This window comes from Hypoxylon trugodes (assembly GCF_022578975.1).
Source record: "Hypoxylon trugodes strain CBS 135444 unplaced genomic scaffold F4822scaffold_12, whole genome shotgun sequence".
Classification (NCBI taxonomy): Eukaryota; Fungi; Ascomycota; class Sordariomycetes; order Xylariales; family Hypoxylaceae; genus Hypoxylon; species Hypoxylon trugodes.
Genome location: NW_026250027.1, coordinates 14,285 through 33,004, shown reverse-complemented (window position 1 = coordinate 33,004; position 18,720 = coordinate 14,285). Strand labels below are relative to the sequence as shown.

Below are 18,720 nucleotides of genomic sequence, written 5' to 3'. Positions count from 1 at the left end.
CTTTATCCGACCACTCCAGTTTGTCATCAAGATCACTGCCTCCTTCGACGTCAACAACACCATCTCGATTGCTGTCTGCCCTGATGTCGGCTTCCCAGGCAAAACAGACCTGGCAAACCAGGGCCAAGGCAATAACTACCTTCGATAACCGCCTGCCAATGAACTGGGGAATGGTTGATGTGGATGGAATTTAAGATAGAGCGGTGTGATGTGAGTTGTTATTGTTTCGGATGTGTACCTCCTGTATTGATGCATTGATCCTTACCTAGCTAGCTATTAGCGAACGGCCGCATGCAGAGAGGGGGGAAATTCGATGTAATTCATTTTCGTTGTGACGTTACGGTCTTCCTAGATTGATGATGGTGCACAGCTACCTTGGTAGCTGCCCACAGCTTGTAAACCGCTTTCGTGGGTGGAAGGTAATATATTCATCGTCAATCATTCGATATCCACGGATGTTACGTCTTGCATGATGTACAGTTTCTGCTTTGCGTGATGTTATGTTGCATTTCAGCTCTCACCAGCTCGGCAGTACGGTCTTGGGAAGAATACGGGAGAGACGCTACCATGATGGAAGAGGCGAAATATGTCGACGATGTGAAGTCGCTGAAGTCGCTGAAGTCGCTGTATAAATACGTTGTCACCGGTGCATTCTCCACTACGGGTGCATTTCATACTATTGATCCATTCCCTACCGTTAATGCAATTCACATCGTCAACTTATCTCGCGCCTCATCGCAGTGCAAGTCATTCATAATAATACTTTCTACCAACCATGTCAGTCCCTCTTACTCATCGAGTTGGTGGCTGGCTGCCCCCAGACTCTGACGTTTTACTTCATTGGGTTCGACGCCTAGTCAAGGAGGTAGACCGCAGGGCTGGGCATAAGGAATTCAGTCCAGTTGTCAAGGATCTTCGTACCCTGATTGAAAGCACCCCTAGGCTCCGTATGCTAGCTTCAGCTATGTTTGATGAGGTCCCCGATAAGGACCCATACAGAACGGACCCTAATGGGTGCAGGCAGGTTCGGGACTATCATCATATGCTTTGTTTGTTTGATATTATTGTAAACGAGAAGGCCCCGGAGTGGAGCAAGACCGAATATAATAGCGGATTGATCGGATTCCCGTTCAATGCCATCCTAGATTGGCCTATGGCGACCCCGAGTGGGTACGCATTCTTCCTCGACAAGGAAGTCAATGTTCAACTTAGGAACGTTCTAAACTACTGGAGAGACAATGTTCTTAAGACAAGCAAGTCGCTATATGTCGTTACCAAGAACGAAAAAGGGTGGCTTAGCGATGAAGCTACTGTATGCGTCGTAGATGACGCTGGCGCACACGGTAGTCCGTTTCACGATATCTTCAAATGTGACCTTAGCGACGAGGACCATTGGGGCTTCAAAAGTTGGGACGACTTTTTCGTCAGAGAGTTCAAAGACATCAATGTTCTTCGACCAGTTGGTAGAAAGGACGACTTGCGCTGGGTCGTGAATTCGTGCGAGTCTAAACCATTCTCACTCCAGATGAACGTCAAGGAATACGATACATTTTGGTTGAAGGGACAGCCGTACTCAGTGGCCGAGATGATGGGCCACCACGAGAATGCAGCAGATTTCGTCGACGGGACGGTTTACCAGGCCTTCTTGAGCGCTACGTCCTACCATCGTTGGAACTCACCGGTGAAAGGGAGGGTAGTACACGCAGAGGTTATCGAAGGAACATACTTCTCAGAGCCTACCATCACCGGCTTCACAAACCCAGTTGGCCCAGATCCTGCCGCACCCGATCAAGCACAGGGTTACATTACTCATGTTGCCACCCGAGCAATGTTCCTCATTGAAGCGGACGACCCAAAGGATGGAGGTGGTAGTATTGGCCTGATATGTGCCATCTATGTTGGCATGGCTGATGTCTCAACTTGCGAAATAGCGAATAAGTTTAAGTTCCCAAGGTCAAAGCCCATTGCGGTGGAAAAGGGCGAGGAACTTGGAATGTTCCACCACGGCGGCTCAACCCACTGCCTTCTGTTCCCGAAAGACTTGCAGCTACGATGGGTGACAGAAGCTTTCCCGGGCGCAGCTAAGAAGAATCTCCCAATTCGAAGCAGGCTGGTTTACGTGGAGAAGAATGAAGGTTGAAAGGCCAAAGAGTGGGAAGCAATGGACAACCGCCTTGAATAGGAAAGGGCCCGGGCTCACGTCACACTCTCACGATCGTTGATTCTATTAGTATCACAAGATCTACACTCTTTTCTTTAACGAATAACGATCCGATCCTTCCCGTGCCGAAATACAAACTATTGTGTCAGTGGCGTTTTGTGGCTTGATTATCTGTGATTGCCCCGCAAGATCATATAGCTTTGATAGGTAAAGTTGCTGCATGTCTCACCGAAGGGAACGTAGCCATTTCGACGGCCCAATATGTTGTGTACGGTCGGAACCCTTCCTTCCCCGACCGCCGCCGTCCGATATACTAGGGACGAGACGTCTAAGACAATTTACCACGGGGTAAAGATCAACGGTGTGGTGGGTCGTTTTTCAGCTCTCCCTTAAATATGGGCCTCCATTTCCGCTTTTGGAACTTGGCATCGTGGCCCGGGCCGCTCTGAGCAAGGGTATTAGGTAGTGAAACAGAGTATAAAGCGAACTAGCCGTGCTTATTCATACTTATTCGTTTTATGCTGGTGGTACTAATTGAAAATCGGTTATGTAAGTCTATTAAGGTATAGCGACAAGTAGGATCTAATCTAGTAAGGATACAGTAGGGATTAAAACGATTAAGGGGTTAAGAAATCTGGAAATAGGTACTAAATATAGATAGTATTCCAAACGCAGCGTAGCATCTCCATTGCTTCCCATTACTTAATGCTTTATATCCGCGGATAGTCTCAATCATGAAAACTCGTCGAATTTACTATCTACCCTTACGATTCTCGCGAGTCTCGAGACGGGAAAAATGGGGCAAAAATTACGCTACAACCCCCTTCTTAATGAGGATATTCGAGTTATTAAGCTGCTTACACAAGTAGATGATCCAACTCATGCAGACGGGCCTGTACACTGCCAAATCGTGCATGTCTCACTCCATGATTCTCATCGAATTGACGGCTCCAAGACTGCGGTAAAAGGATCCAATGGTGTCTGGCCCGTGACGGTGGTTGATGCCGACGGTGAATCCAGAGCATCACAGCCAGTGAGCTACAACGCGCTATTTGAAACTGGCTTAGCGGAACGCGTCATCCCGTTTGCTCGCCATCCTGAAACGCGGTACTTTGAGAGACCCAACTTTCTAAAAAGCAAACCAAAGACCAAGTCTAAGCATATTGCACCAGCATGGGACTCAAGCGAAGATCCAGAGGCCGACCTGCCTTGGCGATATACGTGGGGTGATTTTGTCGCTTTATCTTACGTCTGGGGAGATCAATCTATCAGAAAGGAAATCTATGTTGATGGTGTCCCCGTCTCGGTAACGGCTAGCCTTGAGTCGGCCTTACGAGAACTGCGAAATCATATGCGTATCCAGCAGGGGTTTTACGTTTGGGTCGATGCGTTATGCATTAACCAAGAAGATCTCGATGAGCGTTCCGCTCAGGTGGGGCGAATGAAGGAAATTTACCATACTGCATGGCACGTCGTCATATGGCTTGGACCCGAAGCCAATCGCAGCGACCTGGCGATGCTGGCGCTTCGATATATGAGTGTTGAATCGGAACGGGGAGATGTACTATCTAAACTGTACAAACGAGTCGAATTTTACGTTGTTCGGTTGCCGTTTATGCAATGGAAGCATGAACATACAGCCCTGCAAATACGGAAAGGTGCGCTCAATGCCATCCATCATCTCCTTTCTAGACCATACTGGCGCAGACTCTGGATTATCCAAGAAGTCGTTCTAGGGTCTAGGAACTCGCCTGTGCTATGTGGTAGTAGTTCTATCCTGATTAGAGACATTTTTCGTTCGCTGCGGATCATGGAAGCGGATGGTGATGCTCTAGGCCAATACATCATTATGTCTGCCCGAGGGGCAGACATCCTTACACGGAAATGGAGTTTTAAAGAAGATCCCTATGAGATCTCTGAGAAGTTATGGGAAAGGCCGGTCGCAATGGCAGCATTACAAGCCTTGGATACAAATCTATCGACAACAAATAAGGGCGTATACGACGCCCTGCTACTCAGTCGAGAAGCGAAGGCTACCGACGAAAGGGACCGCGTCTACGGGATCCTTGGACTTCCTCATCTCGCAAGACTTGTCAAGATCCACCCCGACTATAATCTCACGGCATCCCAAACCTTCATCCTTTTCTCGGCACACCTCATTTCGAGCGGAAATCTGAATGGTTTACGGCTGGTGAACAGTCCAATTCCACCAATAGGTACTAAATACATAAAATCAACGCACTTCTCGCGGCCGCGCGTGCCTCGATTGGTCCATGGACACCGGACCATTCACGCAGGCTGCGAGCATGGCCTGCCCTCTTGGGTAATCTGCTGGTCATGCCCACGCAACCCTGCACAACCGTTCAACCACCGTTCCAGCTCTCTGCCTAATTTTTCGTCGCTCCCGTCGCCGTCGCCCCCTCGAATAGCTGATGACCGATTTCTCACGACAAAGGGGCTTATATTCGAAGACATTACAAGCCTAAGCGCCTTCCATGCGACAGAATCTTCAAAATCTTACCCATTTTCCGCACATGACCCGCCATCTAGCCCTTACGGCTCGCGCGACTCGACTCGCTTAGCCTTTGCACGACTTCTCACTAACAATGATCCATCAGGCCCAGACCCGGAACTGCTTCTCCTCCCACGGCTCTGGGAAACTGGAATCATGGGTGTCGATGCCAATGTGTTCGGAGTCAAGGACTTCTACTATCGAAACCTGAGCTTGCGGCTTTGGGATGCATGGACCATCGACGGCTTAATTCGCGACAAGAAACAAAGCCAATACATGAACCGTGTCCGTGAGAGTGCAAGTACAGCTCCTAGGATCGCACGTATCACACCGAAACATCGGGAAGCGCTGAACACAGCTATGCGGATGCTTGCGTGGCGGCGCCTAGTTACCACCCGCAGCGGCTACATGGGTCTTGTACCTGCGGCGACGCAGCCTGGGGATGTGGTAGCCGTTTTGGTCGGGTGTGACGCGCCACTGATACTGAGGCCAGAGCTTACTGGGCAGTATTCAGTTGTTGGTGAGGCCTTTATGCAATGGGTGACGGGAGGAGAAGTGCAGCAGCGGCTAGAGAAGGGGGCTTGTACGATAGAGGACATACGTATTTGCTAGGATAAGCTACCTAGTTTAATAGGCTCGTGGCTTCAGTGTCCAAAATACCTTATTCTGGATTTACAGGGGACTACTCAACCGACGGGTGCTTGAATTCAACTGTTACCCCCACAGCTCCCCCATTTCTTCAGTTACGTGTTACCTTAGGGGTATGGCTTCGACATGTGCAGACAATCAGATAGATGCTGTGCGAAACAGTAGTGCTACCATAGAGAATGGTGTTATAACGTCATCTGCCCCTCCGCCGGAAACGTGCCCGGAGTTTCCTCCTAGTTTGGATAAGGAGATGGAAGTCAATGTTTAAGGAGGGGATGTATTCGCCGTGGGTGCAAACTGGAGCTATGATAATTCGGTCCACTATCTCCAGATGTGTCTAGGTAATTAATGTGGTTTGAATCCGAGCTACAGAATGTAGCTATCAATTGACGAGAAATATGAAGAGGAAAAGTTCTATACGTGATATTGTTGCAAGAAATAGCTAAACCGAAAATGACAGTAAAATATCATGTTCCATTAAATGCGGGGGCGGAGTTCGGAGTTGGTTGTGGGTAATGAGAGAATTTTAGTCATCAGCATCTGTCTTAGCCCGGTCCCTTTACTTTATTTACTCCGACCCGAATACCTACCAACCCAAAAGATCTTTAATCTAGTTAGATCATAAATCCGCGTCGCGATAATTACCAAGGTAGTTTATCATTCTTCAAGTTGAAGAACTCGCCAGACGTCTCATCTCGGGTCGCTCCATCAATCTGCCCTCGGTGGTAAGCAAGGTGGGAGATATAAAGACCATATAACTCACTAATTTCATCATACCCTTGACGCTTTCTTCGACGGTATACGTAGCTTTCTCTAATCCCCACTCCCTAGCGATCCAATTTCCCGGTTCGGTTTGGACCAATCTTGATAACTTTCAGTTAGGAATTGCGACGGCTTGTACGTGTGGCTACTTCTTACCCCGGAGTGAGTGCGACCGCGATAAGCCATTCATTCGTGAAATGGATTGCACTATCAACCGCGCCAATTAGCATGATGAAATACTCTGTATTCTTGACGCCAGATTCCATTCGAAGTCGTACAGCAACACGGGCAAAGGATGAAATAGGTTAGGTAGGTACTTACCGGGTAAGCCAATTCAGAGAAGCTTTGGCTGCAGCATAAGAAGTACCATCCCAAGACCTAATTTTTCCCATGAGGGCGATTGAACCTCCACCCGTTGAGATAGACACCCATTTGGGTGTTGAGGCCTTCTGCAGCAGGGGGCGACATGCCTGAAATAGCATGAGAGGGCCTATAGCGTTGACTTGATACGTCGTCGTCATCTCTTCAGCTGTTACTCTTTCAAGTGGCGTGGTCGGAAGTGGGCTCCCGCCTGCATTGGCGATAACAATGTCCAAGTGTTCAATCCCTTCAGCCCTCACCACTTCCAAAGCTCTTTGCGCATCGGTTGGTGAGGTATTTTCAATTGTGACCAACAGCAACTTGGATCCATCAGCTGCGGGGAAGGCTTTCAATTCTTCGACACCCGAAGCCGAGGCGGCACTTTCGCGAATACTGCCGATAACAATATGCTGCGCCCTTGAAAGATACGCCTTGGCAAAGCCATTACCTATACCTATGAGGATAATACTGGGTATTAGCAGTAGGTAACGATGATGATGAATACTTGGGTAGACCTTGATCATACTGCACACGTCTAGAACGGTGAAATGGTGCACATACCACGACTCACGCCGCTTATGAAAACCACTGTGGTCATGATGGGCAAATTGAGATTTAGAAGTGCGAATACGACGGCGTCCGGCGTAGTCAATCGAGCAAGTTACTCAATTATGGGCGGTCGCTGTCGAATTAGGTACTCAACGGTAATGAGTGCGCTCTATATATACCTTTGTTCGAAGTCAAATTCAATTCATGGATGTGAGGGGAGAGAATTCGGTTGTGTTGGCAAGGTGAGTTGGTACGAATTAGGCGCTGGCGAAGTCCAACAGGCCCTCTCCATACACTTTCATGCTAGAAAAACCGACTTGCGCAACCATACTATTTAGGAACGAGCCGAGGCCTTCATTTAATCGATCAAGCTTTTATATATCCTTAATGGGTTAGCTTAAATTTTTACATTTAAATTTAAGTGATCTGAGCTTTGTCCGACATGTAGCGCGTTATTTCGCGCGGGAAGAGAACAAGCTTGACGTCCTCTGGAACAACGCCGGTATCGGGCCTAACAGCGTCGCATACGAGGTGCGCACGGCGCAGGATTTAGAGCTCTTTACGGGAGTGCACTGCGTAGGCGCACTACTTCTCGCGGAGTTGCTGCTGCCCTAGCTCCGGGCCGCGTCCTCTGAGCTTCCTTCGCGCGTCGTCTAGCTGACGAGCATCCTTGTAGATACATAGGCACCACGGAACGGCGTTAACTTTGCCCTATTAGAAACGGGCACGCGGGATCAGACGACCAATTACGCAGCTTCAAAGGCCGGTGCATGGGTGCTTGGACTGGAGTTTGGCCGGAGGTATGCCCAGGATGGCATTCTCAGCATCGTTATGAACACTGGAAACCTAGACGCTGGGTCATTCGAAGGGACGTCACATTTTGCCATGCTCGTGATGAGGATATTATGGCTACAGAACCCGGTTTTTGGTGCATATACGGAGCTCTTTGCTGGATTATCTCCTGATGTCACAAGAGACACACACGGCAGATATATCTTCCCATGGGGTAGATTGATCCCCGATAGCAATATCGTACGCCAGGATGTTCTAGAGGCCGCCGAGCCGGAAGAGCGGGGTTGGCTCGGCTACGGCAAGAAGTTATGGGAGTGGTGTGAGACAAAATGGGAATTTAAGTAAATATGAAGGGAAGTAGGCTCAATGTACAATTTCATGATAGGACGTCGTGTAACTTGGTTCGGGTCATGGTTATTTTCTGAGAGCTACCCCTAACAACTCGGTTTCCTCATGTGTATCCCAAAATGAAGTTCAGGTAGTGCATCATCTAAACAGTTTAAACCCACCAGGAACACCTCTCTGGAAAAGTCCGTCGGGGTCGTATTTCTTGCTTACTTCCTGTAGCATTTGTTTGTTCCTAGGACCATAGGAAGCACTCGGATCCTGAAAGTCTGCGGCATAATTCAGATAAACGAATTCTAATGCCGTTTTATTCTCTTTGGCCATTGCGCGGATTGATTCCAAAACCCCTTTCATCACCGAGCGAATTCGCCCATCGTCGCTCTTATTCTTCCAATAATTCAATAAGAGGACTGATATCACCGGCCCGCCCGAGGAGTCTAGACCTAGAGAATTCCCACCTTTCGCAACCGACTGCTGTAATAGAGAGACCGGGTAAGGCTGGAAGGTCAGCGAACTAGTTAACCCTTCACATGATTGAAGAGGAACTATGGCCGCTGTGTAGATGTCGCAAGCTGCTTGTAGTGTAGTTTTATCAGCCCTGACCGTCATGTTCATATAAACACACCGAGTTTGATTTGAGACACCAGCTGCCTGACTCGAAGCCATCATGGTAAGACTTAATGGCTTAGGTATGCCTGGCTGTTTCACCTGCGGTTGGATACCCGTGAATGGCTCTAGAACGGCTGGGTTCTCAACGTCCTGTGTATAGTAAACTGTGTTCATACACATATTACCACCCATAGAGGATGAATATCCAATACTGATCATGAGGTGAGTATTGGGGTCTGCATCTGGCTTCTGGACTTCTGCGACAAGGGCTTCGATCTGACCAGGAAAATTCCCGGGGAAATAAAGGACGTTGCCGCCCCAAAAACGACCCTGTTTGAAGGTAGGCATATCAAATCGAGTAACGACACCGAAGTTGTTTGAACCGCCCTTCAGGGCAATCCATAGGTCCTTATTCTCGTGAGCGTTGGCATTTACCACACTCCCAGAAGCGAGAACAACTTCGAAGTTAAGAATGTTGTCGCATATGAAACCCTCCCGGGAGGAAAATACAGAAAGGCCGCCTATGCGAGATAGATATTAGAGAGGTGTTAAAGGTTCTTGTAAGAAATACGTACCTGCTAATGCCAATCCACCAATTCCACTTGTTCCACTTCGACCACCTGCAACAGCCAGGCCCGCCTTCTCTAACGTCATATCTACAGTACCCCAAAGAGCACCAGCCCCGATAGAAACAACATTATCCTTCAGCTCAACAGAATTTAAAAGCCCCAAGTCTAGCGTAATACCGCCATGGATATTAGCGCATCCAGGCAAGGGCATGTTTCCGGCACCCCGGATAGCGAATGCAATTTCGCCCCCCAAAGCGAATGGCTTGATTATTCGGAGAAAGAGGCATACATCTTCGGCATTAACAGGCTGAAAAATGCATAAAGGTTCTAATTCACTTTCCTGGGTAGCTAGGTACGATTTATTTCGTTCGTTGTAGAGCTCGGTACCTGGTAAAAGAATCCGGGAGAACGCCTCCTGCAAGGCCGCAATAGCTTCTGTAGTGCTCATTTTGTCAAAAACCTTAACCAAAATAGAAAAATGGTGAAGTGATTGTGGAATTTTTCGTCGCCAGTAAACGGAGGATTACACTGAGTTTTAAAACCTGAGATTCATCATGTAAAGGATCGTTTTAAGGTGGGTATGTGGTGGTCCTTACTTACATCGACGTAAATAAGCCAATGGATATTCAGTGGACTTGAACAGGTTATTATGTAGTTTTCTCACTAATTTCGTAAAACGGTATTGCCGTGCACATGTGCATTGACTTAACCTGCGGCGATGAGGATCGTGCAGTTAGGATTTTTGCGATTAGGTTGTATTTTCAGAAACATTGACACTTCATCGGGGCAAATATGCCAGTATCACGCTTTCTCTCTACATGTTGTAATCACCAAACTTGCCAACAATAGGAAACAGTCAATTGCTAATTGATTGTACAGTTTTCGTGCGCCATGAGGCTTCGATGACTACGGCCAAAACGCCAGGGCTAATCCTGGTCTTTGTTAACGAGCATCGTATTTCCATATCAAGGGCTATCAGACGTCAAAAAAAGATAAGAGTAATCAGGCAAATGTACTTAAAAATAGGTACCTACCTTAAATACCTAAAAAAAGCAGGTATCCACTACCCCTGATTACGTATCTCGCGAATCTGTAACGAACAGAAATTACATTCTGGCCCTAGGTGAATCCAACGTCATCCTTCTAGAGACTTAAGGTCCTCTTTTCCAATTAAACAATTTAGAATACATCCACCGCGTACCTCTCCTTTAAGATGTCAACCCACCACTCGTCGACCTCAGTTTCCGTCTTTGCGCCACACCGACGCACAGCCACCTTCTTATATATCCGCCGCGCCACCTCCTTAACCCCCTGGCTAAAGGCTCGACTGCCGCACACGTAAACACGCGCGCCAGCATCCCACAACGCGGCCAACTCTTCACGATCTGCCCACACACGATCTTGGATGTACCCGGAAAACTGTCCATCGTTGTGCCCGGTGCGCGAGTATGCGTATCGCACATCAACGACGCCTTGGCCGTAGCGCGATAGCTCGGTCTTGTACGGCGCATGTTGGGGGGTGCGGCAACCAACGAATAGGACTGTGGGTGCGCGTGTAACAGAAGAATTATTCTGTATCTGTGCGACGCGATGCGCAACAAACCCCATAAATGGCGCGATTCCAGCACCAGCGCATATCATAACGACGGGTGTCGATGGATCTTGAGGTGGGCGGAAGCGCGGATTTCCAGGACGCACGCTGCAGGAAAGGGAGGCGCCGGGCTGGAGAGCTGCAAGGTAGTACGATGCGAGGCCCGGGTCGCCACTATTTTGTGTTATGAGCGACCAAGTGAGCGTACATTTTGAGGGCGACGTGAGAGGGGATGAGGAAATGGAGTAGAGGCGAGGTTGTATGGGTGGTAGGATGGCGGTGAGCTGCGTTATAGAAAATGATATGCTGGGATGTGCAGTGAGGAGCTGTATAATTGATGGACGATGGGAAGGAGGCGGCGTTTTGGAAAGGCTTTCTTGAATGGCCTTGAGCGAAGAAATGTCTTGCTCGTTTCGACAGGCCCGGATGAGTGCTTCGACTTGCTAGATGGTTAAGTTACGTTAATATATTCTTCTCTTGATGCAGATTGTAGTCTCTTCCTGGATAGGCTTACCTTGGAACTTGCAGGCCGGTTGAGCTCATACTGAGAGCAAGTCGCCTCTATTGATGGGTCAATGCTGTTTGCTTTGAGGATTTGTCGGAGCTTTTCCTCGTGCTGTTTGGGGTTTTGTGGGCAGATTTCGAGATAATCTCCCACTTCGTACGAAGTACCTCCTGGGAGATCAATCTCCATGTGAAATTTGGGACGATCTTCATCGGTTGTCAAAGATTTGATTTGCAGTACTCTGGCTTCTGTCTGACTTATGAGTGTGGTTGAGCTTGCTGTGGAGTTTTTGCTGTACTTGAAGCCATTTCAGAATCGATACAGCTCAGGATACTGTCGTCGCTTGCCTTGTTACCATATAAACTATCAATTGCAGGCCAGAACACAGACGCGAGCCATGTTTCGAAGTCGCCCAGGATATTACCTTCACCGGCGTCCGCTATGCCCCTTTGGGAAATACGATAAGCTCCACGCTTTTCTAGGGTGTTGTCAATGAAGGCTGGAATTGCCTGGTACGTATCCTGCCATTCCCCTAAATCGAAGCAATTAGAAATTTTCGCCAGATATCTTTATGATAATATTAAGAGGCAGCTTACGATTGCCACAACCGAACACGGCGTATTTCACCTTTGTCAGGCTACTGCCATCTTGGCTACTTAACCAGGCGAGGAACTTAGTTGCGTTATCTAGTTTCATCTTATTAGCATCCGATGCATCGCGAAATTGGATGATCTCGTCTTATCCACTGACCAGGCGGTTGTCCGTCGTAATGGGTAGATGAAACAAAGACAATAGGACGAGTATCTAGGAGACCATTTTGTACCGTCTCGTCTAGTGGACGTATGGCGCAGATGAATCCTCGCCGCTTAGCCAATACTGCTAGTCTCTCTGCCAGACCCTTGCAAGTTCCCGTGTTGGATCCAAAAAAATCGACATAGGTTGGAATTTTATGTCTTGTCTGCTCTCGTTCATATCGGCCGAAGAATCATGAGGGTGAATTTCGAATTCGATATCAGATCCATCGTACAAATCCCGTTGCAAAGTTAAGATATTGACACTCGGTCGGAGTTTAGCATACATGAAGAGACCACGAGGCTTGAGCGTCCCTGTCTGCTTTATGGCCATCTTCCACTCAGGATCCACCATCCTGAAGTCGAACTTTTGCACCAGGATTGCTGTAGCCATAATAGCCTCTTGCATGGCAAAATCACTCCCTGTTTCAAGTTAGAAGTGACCGATCGGAAAGGGAAGCACCCGTCTTACCAATACACGCCCTGGATCCATGACCGAACGGCTTTTGGCGGTTAGGTCATCTAAATATGGGTAAAAGATAGGGGTTAGTCGTACCTTATAGCAATTTGGTGGTAACTTCTTAAAGTTTTCTTCTAGCATCCTTTCCGGTTTGAACTCGTCGGCGTCAGAGCCGAAAATGCCACGGTCTCGGTGTAATTTGGGAAGAAGGATCACGCAACAGTCGCTTGGTTTGATCACCCACTCATTGCCCAGAGTTGCTGGCTTGTCACCAATAGGAGAAAGGGAAAAACCAGCAGCAACAGGGTAAAGCCGTAAAGATTCTTTCAAGCAAGCTTTTGTATATGGTAACTTGCTCAAATGGTCCGGCGTAAGAGACCCGCCTCTTAATACGTTGTCGATCTCTTCTCGAAGTTTCCTATACTTTTCTGGATTCGACATCAGAAATGCGAAGAGGAAAGAGAGTAGACCAGAAGTTGTCTCGTGTCCTGTAGCCATTAGTAAGGAGTGATTTGGAAATATGTTGCGATATCCTACCAGCAATCAAGAATGTGATCATGTTGTCAATTACAATTTGGTCCGAGAGATTCTCTCCTGTAATAGGATCTGGTTCATTGAGCATGGCGTTAAGAAGGTCTTTTCTGTTGGAAGGATTGGCTCGCCTATTGGCAATGACTTGTCCAGCAATCTCGTGGAGCAAACGAGAATTTTCATCAAATTTATAGCTTGCTCCCCATAGGAGCCAAGATAGCCAACGAGGCCGGACCGATCGCAATTGAGACTCGGATAAGGTAGCTATCATTGCTGTAACAAAAGGATGTAGTTCATTTGTGTAAAAGGAATTAAACCGCATCCCCATGGCGCAGAGACCAATGGTGTCAAGTGTAAGTCGCGTGAAGTCAGCCGTGACGTCGATTGGATTCTCTTCACCAAAGCGAGCCCACTTCAAGACCAATTGGGAGATCATGTCGTGCATTTCTGTCAAATGAGACTTTTGCTATGTGTCTATGGGGGAAGGAGAGGCTGACCGGAGAACATGTTTTGAATAGGTAAAGGGCCGAATGATGGCACTAATGTTCTATGGGCAATTGCCCAGCTTTCTTGACCATAGTCGGCTGTGAAAAGCCCTTCCGGCGTTAGATCCTTCTGTGATCGTACAAGACCGACAGGGACTTTCACGAAGTCATTTCGAGAACAAATCTCATTGACTAGTTCATAGCCGGTAACAAATATTCTATCGGCACCGCCTAGTCGTAGTTTATAGATTGGGCCATAAGTTTTAGCGAGGTCTACCCAGCTCTGTATCGTATTCTCTAGATCAAGGTCTAAGAGGTTTCCTATAATTGGTAGTGGTCGTGGGCCTGGAAGAGGTGGCATTTTCTTGTGAAAGGCTGTTCTGTTCTTGCCTTGGACTTCTTCTCTAGGCAGAAAAGTGGCTTTGGCGAGTTACGACGAGTTAGGCGATGGAAAAAATTGCTGGCGAGGATCGGGTGGTAGGTTGATGGACATTGAGTGTAGGAAAAGGAGAAGTGGGTCCGGTCCGTCCCCCTATCGCATTTCATACGTGAGGTACCTAGGTACCTGATGTGCTTGAAGGTGCCTAAATTACACGTACCTACCAACGTCAAGCATGTACATACACAGGTACCTTATGTATACACACCTGCGCTTGTACCTAGTACGTACATCATATACCTGCCCGTTGTATGTATTTAGGGGTAGGATGTATCTAATTGCAAAATGTCACAAACCAGCCTAGCGACTACCCCAAAAGACCCAGAAGTGGAGAATATCATAAGACCAATCACGGGTAAACCACGGCATAAGCGAACTTATACGATCTATATGATCTAACGGATCTGTTTGATCTGGTTGATCAAACAGATCCAGAAAGACATAACAATCAAAAGAAAGGAGGAACATTTTCTTATATAAACTACGTTCCACATGTATCTAGTCACTTACTTCAGTTCTTTAGTTATCAATCTAAGTCTATTCACTACGAGTAGGGAAAAGACTCTAAACCTCTGACGAACACATTTTAATTAATCATACTTATTACAAACCTACCTACTCCTTTTGTTTGACTGAATTTATAGGTCGGATACGTCAAGGGTTTCTTAGTTCAAAGGGTAACAATAGTTAATCTAAGGTTAACAATTCTATTCATCAGAGAAGCTTAGAGTCCTATCCTTAGTTTGTATTCGTAGGTTTCGAAGTAATCAACACAAATCTAACCACTAACAGACATACGAAACACCAAAGAGCAGTTTGGCATAAGGTACCTGGAGGACAAACCGCACGCCGGCCCAAGGAAGGGCAGCATGGGCGGGATCATACTGAACCGCCGTATCGCCGATAGTTTTGAAGCGGTTGACCCATCAAGCCGCCTTCTTGAAGACATCCCTAACGCTAACGTACAACCCCCGTCGCCCGTGCAACCTCCACCCCCTCATTTTTCCACCAATTTGTTACAAACCAAAGAAAGGGAGCTATAAAAATCCACCTTTGGTGACATGCGGCCTCATAAGGGTTGTATAAGGAAACGGAGAATGGAACCTCACCACGTGATTGAATTTTGGGATTTCTAAAATTGCTACTCCAAATCAACGAGTCGTGAAATAGCGTCTTAGTCTTCTTGGGCTTAGACTGTTAGTTTCCTCCTTCCTTCGGGCAACAGCTTTCACCCAGCCGGCAAGTGTCGTCTCCCTTCGTAGAGTCCTACCCTCCGTCCTTGCCGGTATCGTTTGTTCGGGGTTTCCGCATGTTACGTATGTCCGCCGAGAGAAGTCAAGAGTTGAATCCATGTACATGGCAGATCTCGCTCGAAGTCGGTCCTCTCTATATACCACTCACATTGACGGTTCGGAATGGATGTGATCATCGTTCGATCCCGGACACGACGTTACCAACGCGTAATCGATCTGACGGGAGATTGTCGAAACTGCCGTCAGTGCAAACAAGTCATTTCCGATGAAGATAACGGATACTTCTTCGAGACCTGTGGCTGCGTATGTTCTAGTGATACGTAGCTACCGAACCTGCTGACCAGTTAGTAGATTGTCTGCTCGAGCTGCGTGCCTGTGCAAAAGACCGCCGTATGCGCATACGCGCCTCATGCTGGTAGCTGGGACTACCAGCTTTTGAAGCCGCTAATCGGGATGGAGGAAGACTGCAAAATCTGCTTCTCCCAGCTCGTAAGCCCTGCTAGACTACAGTGCTGTGGTAGGTCGCCCGCTCATATTGGAATGCTAGCTCGCTCATTCCTCTATCCAGGACACGTGTATTGCGAGGGATGCCTTTGCAGGTGGCGTCAGGGGCAAGATCTAGCAAACTCGCAATGCCCGTTATGCCGAAGCCCATGCTGCTCAAAGCCCTGGTGCAAGGATAATGAGTGCATCCGATCTGTGAGCTGGTCCCTCGGTATAGTGATAATACAAAAGATATGGCAATGGGATGTGTAAGAGAGGATTAAGAGAGCACGTGCGAGAAGAGCAGACTGTTGATGCCGTGTTCAGAGGCTTAGCAATGGATACATAGCGTGACGAAGGATCGTATTGATCTACTAAGTATCGGACGCGGAACTAAGCACATTAAAGTAAGAATAGAATGAGGACTGAAAATAGGTTCAAGACAAAACCACACCTATAAGTGTCAATCCTTTTTTTCAAACCCGGCCTATAAGATGTGCGATCACGGTATGATCAGCTCGATGGGAAAATAATTTATTTTTCACTCTTGTCTACGGCATAATCATGAAGCGATAACACAACCGTCATTATCGCCGTTTAAAAGTCGTCCGATACGAGGCACGAGAAGATTCTTGAGAGAAATCTCGAAGGTTCGTTGTCAATCAACGACGCGTTTGTCTTTGGATTCCATTGCTTCATCTTGGCTGAAGCCAGTATCGAGCCCGACCGGACTCGTCCTCAATCGATCAGACAGCCGATTGATATCTTTACATAGCAATTCCACCGAGTCACGCAGTACGCCCATACATCTTTGGAGCCCTAGCATCGCGGTAACTAATGGAGCTAAGTTGCCAGTCAATCCGTAAGGATCCTGGTCTGCCGAAGATCTGGCTGATTCGTCCACGTCGGAATCTGGCACAACAAAGTTTACAAGACTGCCGGTGCTATCAGAAACTTCGTCCGACACATCGTCCGACTCTATCTCTGGAACAGGAGACTATTAGCCCTAATATTAGAATATATGGAACGACGATTAACGCTACTTACCGTTCACCTCGCTCGCCTCGATGTCAGAATTGTATGCTCGGATGCTCATAACAATTATATGTTCGATGTATAGCAGAATATGGTATTCCTATGCCACTTACTACAACATAAGATATGTATCATAGCTTCTTATATAAGATTCCGGCTCAAGATGCCTAAAGCGATGACATGTGGCCGAACAGCCCAGGCCTATATCTTGCTCCCCAGGGGAGGCGTAAAAATGGCCCTATAGGTACACACGAGATTCCTGGATAGCCTCTCGCCATAAGTAGGTATGGCCTGTTTCGGGCTTTACTTACTAATATTTCATTCTCGGGCCTTAAAAACGTCCTTATGTGAGATTCGGCATGCCGTACAACACGCCCAAGGGAACTAATTTCTCTGTTTAAAATCAAATCAGGGACACGTTTTGTAGTCGAAAAGACGAGAGGCCTGAAACTTGAATGTCGGCGTGTCTACTGCGGTTTTGCATGAGAGCTTAGTCGTTTTATATTTGCTTTTTACTCTCTTTCATTTTGATATTGCTAAATAGGTTCGAACTTTCGTAACGATTATTGCGATGGCGCTTATCCGACTCCAAGTGCTAAACCTATTTAGGAAGCCTTTCAAAGGGCTCTCGGTATTTCTCGAACTTCCCGGCTCGCCGTCCCTCGCGTATACGGCCGAGACGACGGAGCAGCCGATCGAGGTCTGGTACCCCGTGATGTCCGAATTACAAGACCCTTCCCCCTGGAAAAGATCAGTCGAAATAAAGCCCGGCGAGAGATGGCGGGTAACCGTGTACATGAATCCGTGGGACCAGAGCCTCTGGCCTTCGATCTCGTTTGACATTCGCGGGGAATCCCGGCTCATTACACTTTGTCTCGGCCCAAATAATTATAAAGTTTCCATATACAATCATAAGAGAGAACCGTTGCCTTTATCTACCATGGATTATCTGGCAAAGACTATAGCTATGCTAAATAGGGATGAAGGGTTGGAGAATTCTCACCTTGATTCGGATTTTAAGGCTTTCGAAAGTGATATCACAGCAGAGAATGGGGACGAGGCGATGACGGACCTATCGGATTAATATATCATATTTAGAATATTAATGTATTCATAAAACAGAAGACTCCCACAATATGGGGTTGTGAAAACGGAAGATTCCCACAACAACGGGCTATGAATTCGGAAGACTTACACAGCAACAGGCCACGAAAATGGAAGTGTTACGAACCCGCCTATTACTTCTGTTAGTCTAACTTCATAGGTCAGATACGTTCAGTTCGTTACAGTTGGGTTTATGAAGAGATATGCTAGGCACCCTCCACCCTCTCACACACCCGTATCTCTATAAAATACGGTATATTTTACGATACTACCCCTTCACAAGCGAGTTCTATATTCATGTTGGGTATAAGTGTGACGAACCTATACTTAGGTACTTCTAAATATAGCTTCAACAAGGGGGTCTTGATTTTAAGGTAACAGTAGTCGTAGAGATCAAGTGGAATCAATCAAAATTTAAAAAATACACAAGATACCTAAAAGGAAGTTAAGAGGGGGAAGGGGAAGGGCAAAAGCTCGAGGCCGGTACCATATACGCCTGTAGAATAGCCTCAAGATGAGCTAGATATCTACCTTGGCGAGGCCACTGTCAACGTGGCAGCTTATTCAAGTGATCAAGTGGCTTGGCGGCGAGACATTGGTGTAAAACGCTTCACGAGGCTCTCATATATGGCGGTTGATTTCCTCACGACACCCTCATTCACGGCGGAAACAGAACGGCAGTTTAACAATACGATGGTATCTGCATCGAGAGCTCGCCTACAACGCCATATGATCG

The 18,720-nt window shown here is 47.3% G+C and overlaps 8 protein-coding genes across 8 annotated transcripts; 4 read left to right on the top strand and 4 right to left on the bottom strand.

Moving 5' to 3' along the window:
* Positions 1 to 485: 485 nt before the first annotated feature.
* On the top strand, positions 486 to 2,549 carry F4822DRAFT_86175 (Phophatidylserine decarboxylase-domain-containing protein). Its single transcript, XM_051464093.1, has one exon. It carries the CDS (start codon positions 776 to 778, stop codon positions 2,138 to 2,140), a length of 1,365 nt encoding a protein of 454 aa, XP_051308686.1. The 5' UTR covers positions 486 to 775; the 3' UTR covers positions 2,141 to 2,549.
* F4822DRAFT_86176 (HET-domain-containing protein) lies at positions 2,550 to 5,843 on the top strand. The gene has a single exon (XM_051464094.1). The coding sequence runs from the start codon at positions 2,958 to 2,960 to the stop codon at positions 5,283 to 5,285; it is 2,328 nt and encodes a 775-aa protein (XP_051308685.1). The 5' UTR covers positions 2,550 to 2,957; the 3' UTR covers positions 5,286 to 5,843.
* F4822DRAFT_86159 (NAD(P)-binding protein) lies at positions 5,624 to 7,432 on the bottom strand. The gene is made up of 5 exons (XM_051464092.1): positions 7,005 to 7,432; positions 6,405 to 6,897; positions 6,240 to 6,290; positions 6,085 to 6,184; positions 5,624 to 6,034 (listed from the first exon to the last, which is right to left on the bottom strand). The coding sequence occupies exons 1-5, from the start codon at positions 7,039 to 7,041 to the stop codon at positions 5,963 to 5,965; spliced, it is 753 nt and encodes a 250-aa protein (XP_051308684.1). The 5' UTR covers positions 7,042 to 7,432; the 3' UTR covers positions 5,624 to 5,962.
* F4822DRAFT_434840 (uncharacterized protein) lies at positions 7,197 to 8,129 on the top strand (the record flags this gene model as incomplete). Its single annotated transcript, XM_051462077.1, has 3 exons — positions 7,197 to 7,234; positions 7,415 to 7,568; positions 7,677 to 8,129. 3 exons carry the CDS (start codon positions 7,197 to 7,199, stop codon positions 8,127 to 8,129), a joined length of 645 nt encoding a protein of 214 aa, XP_051308683.1.
* Positions 8,130 to 8,199: 70 nt separating this feature from the next.
* On the bottom strand, positions 8,200 to 9,755 carry F4822DRAFT_440683 (uncharacterized protein; the record flags this gene model as incomplete). Its single annotated transcript, XM_051462774.1, has 2 exons — positions 8,200 to 9,259; positions 9,314 to 9,755. 2 exons carry the CDS (start codon positions 9,753 to 9,755, stop codon positions 8,271 to 8,273), a joined length of 1,431 nt encoding a protein of 476 aa, XP_051308682.1. The 3' UTR covers positions 8,200 to 8,270.
* Positions 9,756 to 10,486: 731 nt separating this feature from the next.
* Positions 10,487 to 14,031, bottom strand: F4822DRAFT_434838 (cytochrome P450; the record flags this gene model as incomplete). Its single annotated transcript, XM_051462076.1, has 10 exons — positions 10,487 to 11,341; positions 11,413 to 11,651; positions 11,702 to 11,935; positions 12,000 to 12,089; positions 12,154 to 12,356; positions 12,431 to 12,617; positions 12,667 to 12,697; positions 12,751 to 13,142; positions 13,192 to 13,632; positions 13,683 to 14,031. The coding sequence occupies 10 exons, from the start codon at positions 14,029 to 14,031 to the stop codon at positions 10,487 to 10,489; spliced, it is 3,021 nt and encodes a 1,006-aa protein (XP_051308681.1).
* A 2,472-nt stretch (positions 14,032 to 16,503) lies between these two features.
* On the bottom strand, positions 16,504 to 16,941 carry F4822DRAFT_434836 (uncharacterized protein; the record flags this gene model as incomplete). Its single annotated transcript, XM_051462075.1, has 2 exons — positions 16,504 to 16,829; positions 16,893 to 16,941. 2 exons carry the CDS (start codon positions 16,939 to 16,941, stop codon positions 16,504 to 16,506), a joined length of 375 nt encoding a protein of 124 aa, XP_051308680.1.
* Positions 16,942 to 17,451: 510 nt separating this feature from the next.
* Positions 17,452 to 17,964, top strand: F4822DRAFT_434835 (uncharacterized protein; the record flags this gene model as incomplete). Its single annotated transcript, XM_051462074.1, has 1 exon — positions 17,452 to 17,964. The coding sequence occupies one exon, from the start codon at positions 17,452 to 17,454 to the stop codon at positions 17,962 to 17,964; it is 513 nt and encodes a 170-aa protein (XP_051308679.1).
* Positions 17,965 to 18,720: the final 756 nt, after the last annotated feature.